The 14,189-nt window shown below is 35.9% G+C and overlaps 1 protein-coding gene across 13 annotated transcripts in view; it reads right to left on the reverse strand.

Moving 5' to 3' along the window:
• EIF4G3 (eukaryotic translation initiation factor 4 gamma 3) overlaps window positions 1–14,189 on the reverse strand; it is a 220,991-nt gene that overhangs the window by 51,164 nt on the left and 155,638 nt on the right. For all 13 annotated transcript variants that reach the window (XM_061148102.1, XM_061148101.1, XM_061148099.1 and 10 more), the window contains 2 exons: window positions 13,950–14,120; window positions 6,144–6,341 (listed from right to left, as the gene is read on the reverse strand). In XM_061148102.1, coding sequence (XP_061004085.1) covers window positions 6,144–6,341; window positions 13,950–14,120 — 369 coding nt within the window. The remainder of the gene's footprint in view (window positions 1–6,143; window positions 6,342–13,949; window positions 14,121–14,189) is intronic.

The raw sequence follows: 14,189 nt of genomic DNA on the forward strand, positions 1-14,189 counted from the left end.
GAACTTTAAATAAACAAACAATATATATTCTTTTGGGTCTGGCTTCTTCTGCTAAAGCTTTTTCTTGTTAGAGCCATGTGTACACAGTTATAGTTTGGTTTGAGTGTCCCAGTGTGAACATGCAACAATTCATCCATTTTACTGTTTATGGGCGGTTTCAAGATTTTACTCACTATGAATAATGACAAACATTTCCATACGCTTCCTGGCCCATAAGAAATGTATGTTTATCTGTTGCGTATATTCTTAAGAATGCTGGTTATAGCAAAAAATAAATAAATAAATAACTCCAGGTTTTGTAGATGATGCTAATCTCTTCCAAAGTGACTGTTACAATTTATATTCCCACTGGCCCTGCTTGACAGTTCTGGTTGCTTCCCCTACTTGCAAACACCTGGTAAATTTAGCAATCTGGTATTATTGCATGGTTTTATCTAATTGATTATTTTTTTTCATATTTATTGGTCATTTGGATAACCTCTTTGGTGAAATATTTAAGTCTCTTGTCTATTTAAAAATTAAGCTAATTTCTTATTAATTTGTTAGTTTTTTTCAAAACTTTTTTAATTGGAGGAAAACTGTTTTACACTCCTATATTGGTTTCTGCATACAACACAAATCAGTCGTAATTATATGTATACATATCCCCTCCTTCATGAGCCTCCCTCTCCCCACCCCCCTCCTCACCCCCTAGGTCACCAGGCTGGGCTCCCTGTGTTAGCTGTCTGTTTTACACATGACAGCGCGTACATGTCAATGCTACTTTCTCAGTTGGTATGCGCTTTATTGGATTTTTATGCTGCAATTATCTTCTAACACGTGGCATGCATTCTCACTTAATGGTGACACTTTTTCATGAAAAATGCTAATTTTAATGTAGTTTGATTTACCAACTTTTTTTTTTTTTTTATATATGGTGACTTTTGAGTCCTAAGAAACTTGCAGACAAATTATTGTTTCTTTTTAGTATCTTTTTCTTCCTGTAATTAGCTTTACTAGGACCAGTTGTAAAAGGTTTCTTTCAGCCTTTTTAAAAAAGGTCATGCTTGGGGTTTGCAGGAAATCTTTTGATTTTATCATCTTTTAACCTCTCGTTAATTTTCTTTTTGGGGGTCTCAGTGCTTCAATCTGGAGTCTATATACTTACATTCTAGTTTATAATTCTCTTCTTCAGCTGTGTCTCATCTGCTATTAAACCCTTTTATTGCCTTCTTAATTTTAATTTCAGTTTTGGAAATTCTGTTTGGTCCTTTTTATATTTTATCTTTCTCTACTGAAATTATCAGTCTATCACCTTGAATGTAAGCATATTCATTTAACATCTGTGCCTGATAAAACCAGTATCTGGAGCCCAACACAGGGCATTTGCTTGTTGTTGGTTCTCATTCATGCTGTCTTTTCCTCGTGTGCCTGATTATTTTTTAAAATAAACTGTGGTATATTCTTCTGTCGGCTTATTTTGGGTGCTTCCTGTTGTTCACTATTAAAATCAATACCTAGATAAACATTCTAACATGTGATTCCTTGTGTACAAATGGGAATTTCTCTGGGATATACACTAAGAAGTGAAATTATTGGGGAATAGCATATGAACATCTTCACCACTGTTGTCTGATTACTCTCCAAAGTGATTACGCTCATCTTTGCATTTTGCCCTCACTCTCATGGATGTGACTTGCACAGAACTGTATCTTGTCAATTCTTGTCACTAACAATGAATAACATTGAGTATCTTTTAAGTTTATGAGCCAATGGATTTCATTTCTATGAACTGTCCGTTTTTTATATTGGGCTTTTTTTCTTCTTACTGATTTGCTTTTTTCCCCTTCAACTCTGGATTCTAATATTTTGGCAGCTATATGCATTTCAGATATATTCTCCCAGGCTGTGGCTTTACCTTTTTATTTATAGCACCATTTGCTGCACCAAGGGTTATAAATTTAAACAGTCATATTTGATATTTTCCTCCTTTATATTTATTTTGCATCTTGCTAAAGAAATTTTCCCTCACTCAAGGTTCATGAAGATAGCCTTATTTTTCTACTAAGAGATTAGCTTTTCATATTTAGGTTTTCATTATTCTTATGGCTGTTTGATTTTTGTATTTGGTTCGTATTAGAAATCTATGAATAGTCCCACTGCCAACCTTAAGTAAAACAAATCACTGTTAAATAAAACAAGCCTCAAAAGTAAGTTAGCTACGATGTTAGAAGTTAGGACAGTGGTCATCTTTAAGGAAGAAAGGTACAACTACATTTATTGACCAGAGAGTTAGGTATGTTCACTTTGCTGATATACAATGAAATATACACTAATGTGGTAGCTTAAAATTAAACATTATGAGAGTATTTAAATCATTAATTTATATTTAACTTATATGCAGAGTACATAATGAGAAATGCTGGGCTGGATGAAGCACAAGCTGCAATCAAGATTGCCAAGAGAATATCAATAACCTCAGATATGCAGATGACACCACCCTTATGGCAGAAAGTGAACTAAAGAGCATCTTAATGAAAGTGAAAGAGGAGAGTAAAAAAGTTGGCTTAAAGCTCAACATTCAGAAAACTAAGATCATGGTATCCGGTCCCATCACTTCATGGCAAATAGATGGGGAAACAGTGGAAACAGTGGCAGACTTTATTTTGGGGGGCTCCCAAATCACTGCAGATGGTGACTGCAGCCATGAAATTAAAAGACGCTTATTCCTTGGAAGAAAAGTTATGACCAACCCAAACAGCATATTAAAAAGCAGAGACATTACTTTGCCAACAAAGGTCCGTTTAGTCAAAGTTACGGTTTTTCCAGTGGTCATGTATGGATGTGAGAGTTGGACTATAAAGAAAGCCGAGCGCCGAAGAATTGATGCTTTTGAACTGTGGTGTTGGAGAAGACTCTTCAGAGTCCCTTGGACTGCAAGGAGATCCAACCAGTCCATCCTAAAGGAGATCAGTCCTGAGTGTTCATTGGAAGGACTGATGTTGAAGCTGAAACGCCAATACTTTGGCCACCTGATGCAAAGAGCTGACTCATTTGAAAAGACCCTGATGCTGGGAAAGATTGAGGGCAGGAGGAGAAGGGGATGACAGAGGATGAGATGGCTGGATGGCATCAATGACGCAATGGACATGAGTTTGGGTAGGTTCCAGGCGTTGGTGATGGACAGGGAGGCCTGGCATGCTATGGTTCATGGGGTTGCAAAGTCAGACATGACTGAGGGACTGAACTGAACTGAATTTAACCAAAAATATAAATGAGCAATTTTCCTTTTCCCAAACTATTTGTATTTCTGTTATACTTCAATAAAAAAATTTAAAAATATATATCCTTTGGTATATAACTTTGGGGGTACCTATGCTAAAGAAGTAAAAGCTCCAGCATGTAAGAATAAATGTACTTAGTTGTTTATTGCAGCACTGCTTCTTTTCTGGTTGCAAAAAACCATCCAAAACAAAAAACCAAAAACAACATGGGGTGGGGCAGGGGCAGAAGAGATGAAAATTAATGAAAAAAATTTATATGTGTATGTGTGTATATGTAATGGAATATATGAAGCTATTACAAGGTGTGAGTAAAATCTATCTGCAATGACCTAAGGGGATGCCTAAAACATACTAAGTGGGGATAGAAAGCAAAATGCAAAATAATAACATAATTCAATTAAAACAAAAAATTAAAAACATCTTATTTACACATATGTGTATGTTTTTATATGATTTTATAAATATAAAGAAAATTATGGAACAATACAACCATATCACTTGCACTGATTGCCTTGGAAGGAAAGGAAACTTAACTGACTGGGGCTTCAAGGGAAGAGTATAAACTTTCTCTGTGTATATCCCTATTCTGTTTGAATTATTCCAATAGGTTGTTATTTTATAATTTTAAAAAAATCCAATAAAGTTTAAAAACTCATTATAAAAGGGTATGGCACAACAAAAGACCCATAAGTAGCTGGCTTATCTGTGAATTCTTCCCATTCCAAACTAACTTGTATTATGGCCAGGCCTTTAAGGGTCATTTTCATCAACAGTATTCTTCTATTAAAAAAACTGTTTGGCTGAGTCCCTTCACTGTTCACCTGAAACTTTCCCAACACTGTTAATCAGCTAGACCCTGATACAACATGATTTTGGTATAAAAAAACAAAATAACAACAACAAAATCCACAACCCTTCACTGGTTCAATAAAAAAAACTGGTAAAAAGCATAAAATTATGAGCCAGAAGCTCGGGATCTAGCCCTAGTTCTGATTTCTGACTGCAGGATGTCACGGCTGTGACAGTGAAGCTAAAGGCACGAGCTGAGGAATCAGTTTGCTTTCAGGTGACGATGGTACAGGTTGGAGGCAACTGACTGAGTTAAATAACCCTAGATTTGAGTTCCATCACTGCCACTTACTAGTTATGTGACAAAGTGAGCAAGTTATTAATTCTTTTTTTTAAGCCTCAACTTCTTAGTCAATAGAGTGGGGCTAATAATACTAACCTTTAAGGCTTACGGTAAGTGTCAAAATGACATATGTAAAGCATCTACAACCTGTTCTTGTTCAGTCACTAGGTTGTGTCCAACTCTGTGACCCCGTGGGCTGCAGACGAGCTAGGCGCCTGTGTCCTCCACTGTCTCTTGGAGTTTGCTCAAATCCATGTCCACTGAGCTGGTGATGTAGCTGTCTAACCATCTCAGGCTCGGCCACCCTATTCTCCTTGTGCTTTCAATCTTTCCCAGCATCACTAGTAGTGCTAACTATTACAGTCCTCCTCATTCTATACCTAATATTTTAAGATCTCCACAATCTTCACCACCACCAATTTAGTTATGAATTTTACGGCTATGATAGGCTAAAACTGAGCTAGATTTTACAAACACAATCTCATTCCAATTAATTTTATCAGTATAATAACCTTAAATTATATAAATTAATCTTATTTTATGGATTAAAAAAAAAGATGCTTAAAGAAGTTATGTAACTATTCTGAGCTTAAAGTCAGCAAATGGCAGAGTTGGAATTTGAAGTTTAAATTATCATAGTCTCATAGTACTATGAGACTCCAAAGTCAGTAGTTGGAGCCTTTATGCCATGCTTGTTGCATGAGACGTGAGCCTGCGGGGAGTACATTCCTCCTTCCCTATATTTGTACTCGCCACTCCTCTCCATTCAGGCTAAACTACCTGCTTCATATGAAAAGTTTGTCATTTCCCATGAATATGGTGATTTCTTTTTCTTTCAACTTGATATTTCAGGCTGAATCATCCAATCAGGCATCAAGACACTACAACATCACAAAATACATTATGAGTGATTTTTTTTTTCTTGCTAATGCTATTTTTCTTCAATACAGACTTTTAGTCCCTTGAAGACAGAAGATGTACTTTAAGTCCCAACAGACTTACCTACTTTTAACACAGGTACTCAAAAACACTGGTATAAAATGATGGAATTCTGAATTTTCATAGGCACAATGACAATAAGGTGTGATAATTAAGAAAAAACTCAAATGTTAAAGGACACACATTTCTGATACAGGTACCTTGGTAACAGGCAGAGAAAACACAGATGATACATGGCAGTTTTATGACTGCAGAATAGAGGATAATGAACACTAACCAGAAGCTCTTTGGTCTCCCATTCTTTCTTGCCCTAGATTTGACAGGCTGTGGACAATGTAAAGAGAAAGAAATCTAATAGTATCTAAGAGAGTATCATCAGTTTTGAAACCTTTATGACCACAACTATCCTAGCAGTTTTATACAAAGGCTAGACTTAGAATCAACATGCCTTCCAATTTTGAATCTAAATGTAAATGTAAGCACTTGCTTTATTTCTATAAGGTGATACCCCAGGAAAAACTAGTTGCCCACGACAAAAATTTCACATTACAAATTTTAACCTTCTTTAATCTTTCCCACACTGCATGGGACCACATGATGCCTATTTCAGTCTTACCTCCATATCCCCTCCAGAGGTGAAAATACATTATAAAAAAGCAAGGCTATTTTTATACAATGAGAATATTACATGTACTAAAAATATATTCTCCCCTTTACTCTGCCCCATTAACACTTCTGGGAAGAATATGTAGTGAGGGGAGAATATACCTCTTGGAGATTTCTGGTTTTACTCCTTCCTCTCTTCTTACCGTTACTAGACATCGACACATGTTTGCGTAAGCCACAGAGAAGCTGGGTTCGTCGATAGCCTTCTCAAAGACCAGGTCAATGACTCCTTTCAGCCGCTCCTCTGTGTCAACAGTAAGTCCTGACACTTGCTTCATCAGTTGGTTGAACATCTGTGGTGTCAACTTATTTAAGATACTTCGAACTTTTCTAAAAAGTTCCTAGAAGGACCACAAAAAGGAAGAAAACATTATATTATCTGTGACAATATGATGCTTTCTATAAGGACTAATATTTTATTTTTAATTTATAAGCGCAATTTCCTAAACTGTTAACAAAGACTGTGAATGAGTCACAGAAATAATTAAATCTATTTTATTATATATTAAGAATTTATACCACCTATTTTTCTTTTCACTACTGATGAGAATTCAAGGAACTAGGTATATTCACACTCCACTGGTGGGACTATCATTTGGCACATTTCCAAGGGCAATTTGGCAATGTGTACTAAAACTCTTAAACCAGCAATTTTACTTTCATAAATTTATTCATATTTAAGGATTAACAGGTTAAAGGTTAAAAAGGATTTTAGCCATCCTAACTTCAATCCGTAACCCTTTATAGCAAATAACTTAAACATCCTAAAATAGAATTTCATCTACAAATGGTATAATATAAATTATCATATAAAACACTAGGCAGAAGTTACTTACAATGTTATAGAAACCTTCATCAAATTAGAAATAGAAGTGAACTTCCTCAACTAGAAAAACGACATTGATAACCTTACTCACTGGTGAAAGAATAAGTATTTTCAGTGAGAACAAGACAAAAACATCTGTTTTCACCATTCCTATTCAAAATCTTACTGGAGGTCCTATTCAGCGGAATAATGCAAAGGAAAAGAACTACAACCCATACAGATCTAAAGGAAGAAATAAAAATTCCCTTTTCACAAATGACTGTCTTCACAGAAAAATCATAAGAAATCTATAAAAGTAGACACTAAGTGAGTCTAGCAGGTTTGTAGGACAAAAGTCAATATACAAAAATCGATGTTATTTTTATGTATTAGCAATAAACAACTAGAAATTACATTTTTAAAAAGTACAATCTATAACAGCACCACAACCATGAAGTACGTAGATAAGAATCTATGAAAATATCCGTAAGAGTTGTGTGATGAAATGTATAAGTGATTGATGAAAGAAATCGAGAAGCACCAAAATAAATAAGAGATCTATATCATGTTCCTGTATTATAAAACTCATTATTGTTAACTTGCCAGTTTTATCCAAAGAGATCTACAGATTTAACACAACCAAAATAAAATACCTAATAAGGTGTTTTTTGGAGGGGGGAAAGAGTAGAAATCAAGAAGTTGATTCTTCAGTTGAAATGGAAAAACAAAAACTAGAACAGCTTAACAATTTCAAAAAACAACAAAAACTGGAAGACATAGAACCTAATTTTAACACTTGCTATATGAAGCTACTATGCACAGTTAGTGGTACTGGCCAGAGAACAGACACATAAATCATGAGAACAGAATGACAAGTGTAGAAATAGACTCACACGTATATAATTTTCAACAAAAGTGCAAACAAAATTCAGTGGACAAAGGGTAAGTCTTTTCAATAAATGATGCTGGAACAACTGGATATCCATAAGTTAAAAAAAAAAATCTTGATTCATACCTTACACAAAACACAAAAATTAACTAAAACAGGATCACAAACTGAAATGTAAAATCCCAAATTAGAAACTTTTAGAACAGAGCAGGACAAAAATTTTATACTTTTTTTGTTTTGTTTTTAATTTCAAAGGTTTATTCACTCAGTCGTCTCCAACTCTTTGGGGACTGTAGCCCACCAGGATCCTCTGTCCATGGAATTCTCCAGGCAAGAAGACTGGAGTGGGTTGCCATTTCCTTCTCCAAAAAATTCTGTATTCTTAAATGTACAGATTTTTTAAATGAGACAGCTAAAGCACAATGTGGGAATGAAAAACTCGATAAATTGAGCATCATCAAAGTTAAAAACTTAAGCTTGGCTAAAGATACTAATAAAATGAAAAAACAAACCACAGATTGGGGGAAAACTTTTTTAAAAAAATACACATTTGACAAAGGCTTTATATGCAGAATAATAATTAAAAAAAAAAAAAACCCTCTCAAAATTCAGTAAGACAGCATACCAACCAACGAAACAGGCCAAAAGATATAAAGAAAACTGTACTAAAGAATACACACAAATAGCAAATAAGCACATGAAAAAATGTCCTCATTCAACACACTGGTCTTTTGGGAAATGCAAATTGAAACTACATTGAGATATCACACATCCATTAGGGTGGTTAAAATTTACAGAATAGAAAACGATTATGCGCTGGTGAAGACTGAACTACTGAAACTCTCATGCCTTGCCAGTAACCATCCTGGAAAAGAGTTTGGTATATTCTAATAAAGTTAAACCTATGTTTACCAACCATACAACTCACTGATCCAATAGCTAGGAATTTACCCCAAAGAAACAAAAACGTATTTGCTCACACAAGTCCTCTATGTGAATGTTCACAGTAATTTTATTCATAATTACTAAGACCTGGAAAGTGTTTATCTTGTGAATGGATCCAGTAATGAAAAATAACCTAATACTACATGTAATATTATGGATGAGTATCAAATATATTCACTGAGTAAAAGAAGCTTTACTCAGAACGATTCCATATTTATATGACATTCTGGAAAGACAACACTACAGGGACCTTCCAGGCGAAGAATCCACCTGCCAGTGTAGGAGGGGCGAGAGATGCAGGTTTGATCCCTTGGAGTAGGAAATGGCAACCTACTCCAGTATGCTTGCGTGGAAAATTCCATGGACAAAGGAGCCTGGTGGGCTACAGCTCATGGGGTCACAGAGCCAGATATGCATGTGTACACACGCAGAGGGACAAACACACACGACCGACTGCCAGAAGCGAGCAAGAGCAGCAGAGGAGGAATACAAAGCAGAAGGAGGAAATTTCAGGGGGCTGATGGCAATGTTCTACATCTTGATTGTGGTGGCAGTAACATGACCAGGTGTTTGGCAAGAATTATAGAACTATAAACAAAGAAGGAAACCTAACTATGCCTCAGAAAAAATACGAAGTTGTAAAAATCCATGAGACCATGATATAATAACTGAAAAACCCATAAAATGTTTTATTTGATCCTTATATAATTTAATCTGAATACAGGGATTTTTACAAAGTGTACCAGTGTATAAAGTTTTCTCCAGACAAAGATAGTAAATAAATCTATTTAAATTTTAAAAAATCATATTGTCAACTTTTAAAGCAGTAAGTCAGCTTCACTTTTATAGAGTAGAAAAAATTTCAAGTTTATTAGGGATGAGGGAGTCACTGCACTTCTCCAAATTGCCTGTATCAACTGAGATAGCATCATTTAGGTCTAAGACTTTAATTTGTGCTTTATACAACAAAATAAAAACTAAACTAAAACCCAGCCTTCAGATCTTCAAATATATCAGAAAATACTAAGCTTAGAAAAACAGGAAAACAAAAAGGTCATTTATTGAAGCAATGTACAGTAAGTGACTATAATTAATAAGGCTGTTGCAAATATCATACGATATTGTTTTTATGTGGAATAATAAAAAAAAAAAAGGTCCAAATGAACTTATTTAGAACACAGAAACAAAGTCATAGATGTAGAAAACAAACATATGGTTACCAGAGGGAAAAGGGGGATAGGAATAAGTTGAGAGATTGGCATTAACATAAACACACTACTGTATATATTTTTCCAGCAGTCTTGTATGCATGTGAGAGTCGGATGATAAAGAAGGCTGAAGGCCAAATTGATGCTTTTGAACTGTGGTGTTGGAGAAGACTCTTGAGAGTCCTTTGGACAGCAAAGGGATCAACCCAGTCAATCCTAAAGGAAATCAATCCCAAATATTCATTGGAAGAACTGATGCTGAAGCTGAAGCTCCAGTACTTTGGCCACCTAATATGAAGAGCCAACTCACTGAAAAACACCCTGATGCTAGGAAAGACTGAAGGCAGAAGAAGAAGGGGATGACAAAGGACAAGATGTCAGATGGATGACTGACTGACTCAACGGATGTCAGTCAGATCAAGCTATGGGAGATGGCGAAGGACAGGGAAGGAAGCCCGGCATGCTGTAGTCCATGGGGTCACAACGAGTTCAGCGGCTGAACAACAACAACAACAACAAATAGGGACCTACTGTGTAGCACAGGGAACCCTACTCTGTAACGACCAGTGTGGAAAAAGAATCTAAAAAAGAGCGAGTACATGTGGATGTGTAACTGACTCGCTTCTGCCGTACACCTGAAACCAACACAAAGTAAATCACCAATACGCCAATAAAAATGAAAACACAAGGAAAATAATACTGTTTTGCACATCTGAAGAGTTTTTACCACAACAATAAAATTCTACATGATGATGGACATTAAGTAGGCTAACTGTGATCATTTTGCAATATACATACAAACAGCGAATGATTATGTTGTACACCTAAAAAGTAACGTCAATTTATACGTTAATTGAAAAAGGAAATCTCCAGTATCAAAAAACAAAACACTGACCAAAAGTCATTTATTCATTATAACTGAATATCTACTTGATGTTTTGTAATTTCATTTAGGTACAAATAAAGCATAAGGCACAGTAATCACAACCATTAAAATTCAGCTTCAAAGACAGGAAAGTTACAAGAGAAATGACAGAGCAAAGCATGAGGGTGATTAGAAGCCAGAGAAGTGAGGGCTGTAATGGGTTAGTGAGGAAACACCTTTAGAGGGAAATGAGAAGGGGGCCAGAATACACAGGGCAAAAAAAAGCTGGCCACAAGAAAAAAGAGTGGCAGGGGCACAGAAGATATTTTAGGAAGGGAAATATTTCAGGAATTGTTATTGAGGCTCTTCTGTTGCAGGATTGGAAAATAGTAAGGAAAGATCAGAGGACTAGTGGGAAAGAAAATGACAGGACAATAAGTTAGAAGCTAGAGTGAGGAGGTAAAAATCAGCCCATTAGAGAGATGAGTCGGGCAGCAGCAGTGGGATTACTGTATCAAGAGGAGAAGAGAGATGAAATAGTGGCCTGAGCAGCAGAATCGCAACTGTAGTGTATGTATGTGGAAGGAGTCTAGATACGTCATTAGTAATGATTTCCTAGAAATGTTTCAAGAAGATTAATTCTTACAGTATCCACTGGTGATCATTCATAATGTTGCTATAAATGGAGTGGTAGGAACAAACGTTAGAGTGAAAGAGTTTTCTGGAAGTGGCCGCAACAATAAAACTATTGTCTTGACAAAAAGATGGAAAAAGAGTAATGGGAGGAACAACTGGTCAACATGGGATATACCCGTGCAGAGAAGAATGAAAACACAAAAAGGAGAGGGAATGAAGCAAAGATGCTCTATATCGAGAAGAAAAAGTGTCAAGAAAAGGATGATGTATTGGCCCTGAATAAGAAGTCTATCAATCCTGCACTGGATTTGCTGTATCTATTCAATAAAGAAAACTGAACTAATTAATGATACCTCAAAGTTAATATAATTATTCTGGTTCTGAAATAATTAATAATGGGGAGAACTTAGTCAGAATAGCCATCATTAAAAAGTCTCCAAAAAACAAGTGCTGGAAAGGGTGTGGAGAAAAGGGAACGCTCCTATACTTTTGGTGGGAATGTAAACGGTGCAGCTACTATGGAAGACAGTATAGCGGTTCCTTAAAAAACTGACAGTAGAGTTGCCAAATGATACAGCAATTCCACTCCTGGGCATATATCCAGACAAAACTATCATTTGAAAAGATACATGCATTCCCGTGTTCACAGCAGCATTATTTATGAATGCCAAGACATGGAACAACCTACAAGGTCACAGACAGATGAATGGATAAAGAAGATGTGATACATACCTATATCACATAAATATATATAGCACGCAAACACACACACACAAAATGAAATACTACTCAGTCATAAAAAGGGTGAAATAATGACATTTGCAGCAATGTAGATGGACCTAGAGATTATCATATTAAGTAACACAGAAAAACACAAATATCTATGATATCACTTACATATGGAATCTAAAATGATATAAACGGACTTATTTAAAAATAGAAACAGACTTACAGATCTAAATACAAAAGGGGAGAGGGGGTGGGGAAGGGATAAATTAGAGTTTGGGAATAGCAAATGCACATACTATATATAAAACAGACAAACAACAAGGTTCTACTGTATGGCACAGGGAACTATAGTCAATATCTTGTCATAAAACACAATGGAAAATAATATGAAAATAAATACATATCTATATGTACACACACACACACACATCTCTGAGTCACTTTGCCGTACACTAGAAACTCAACACAACTTTAGTTGATTTAGAACTAGAAATTAGATTTAGTTTCTAGATCAACTTTACTTCAATAGAAAATTTTTTAAAAACAGGGAGAACTCTGTTACAGAATAGAGAGAGGTACAAGTTCACAACAAATGGACTACTCAGTAACCACAACGGCTGTGAGTACCTCCTCCAAGCTTCAGTTTCTTCACATGAAAAAAAGAGAAAACATGTATTCCTGCCTTCCCAGGTGTTGTAAGAATCTAACGCAGTAAGGCACTGATACAAGTGCCTTAAACACTAAAAGAAGACATCTTCATCTTCAATGATAAATAACTAGCAAGAAATTTAAAACTTTTAGGTCCCTACTCATTAAGTACTTGTCAGAGGGAATGGAAGGAGGAATGCAGATTTTTTTTAAAGGTTGAGAAATCTTCAGGGAAGATTAGGTACTCGATTTTAGTGAATCTGGAGCTGGATGCCCTTGGGACAAACAACTGGGGCAATTGCGAGAAAGATGAACAAAGGCAAGCAGCCGATTTGGGTTTGACAAAACGGCTTGTGATGCACCAGTTTGTCTTGGTCCTGACGGTATGAACAGCTTTGCTGCTAAGTTTATTGTTCAACAAGTATTTATTGAGTATCTACCATGTATGAGATTCTGTGCTGGTGCACAATTACAATCGGATTTGTAAGGCACATCTCTTTCCCAGGGACATTATCATACTAAGAACATAACTGGGCTCCCAGAACCACGTCAAGTGCAAGTGCTTTGTATCGCTTCGTTTAAATTTCACAGTGTTCCATAAGGCACATACTATTAGTATCTTAATTAGTGTCAAATTAGTTATCTTAATTAGAGTCAAAAACATCTAAAGGATATAGTAGAGGTAACACAGGGATAGGAACTGGCCTGTGTGTACAGCAAAAGATGAAGAGAGGCTTTATATAAATTGACACACAAAAACAAATTTGTGTGGATTAAAGGAATTCATTCAATTTACCCTAAGGAGTTCTAAGGGAAGATATGCACAAAAAGATGCAAATAGTTCAATTTTATTACCAAGGACTGTAAATAAGATGTATTTCTAAATTCTAACTTATTAGAAATGAAACAAAAAGCAAGATACTAACTAGCCTACCACAGGACAATGAATAAGAATCTAAAGACACATTTTTAAGAAAAGCAAATATTGATCTAAGCGTGAATGACAGAATTCTATGACCTGTGAGCCCTCGAAATATACTGTGTGCTTTGAAAAGCATACAGAATGCAACTTCAAGAGAAAATAGGTTGTTGGCATTTATGATAGCTTTAAGAATAATGCCTGTAGTAAGAAAAAATTAGGAAAAACCTTTTATTAACAGGGCAAAAAGACAAAATAATACCATCATAATTCCAGAACAGCATTGGCGTGTCCCTTGTCCTCACCTGGGTTTTGATGTTTTCGGGATCCTCAGCTTGGCTGTCGCGTCTCTGACTGGGCTTCCAGGCGTTCTCCGCCTTTCTCAGGTGCACGTCTTCTTTCACGGAGACCGTGATGATCTTCCTGGGTTCTCTTCTCTGGCCAGGCTGAGATCTCCGTGGTCCAACATTCAACAGCTAGGACAAGAGTATTCTTTATTACATCCACACAGAGTACTTACAATCTACCGTCTCTGCTGTGCTGCT

The sequence above is a fragment of the Dama dama genome, chromosome 8 (genome assembly GCF_033118175.1).
Source record: "Dama dama isolate Ldn47 chromosome 8, ASM3311817v1, whole genome shotgun sequence".
In the NCBI taxonomy this organism is placed as follows: Eukaryota; Metazoa; Chordata; class Mammalia; order Artiodactyla; family Cervidae; genus Dama; species Dama dama.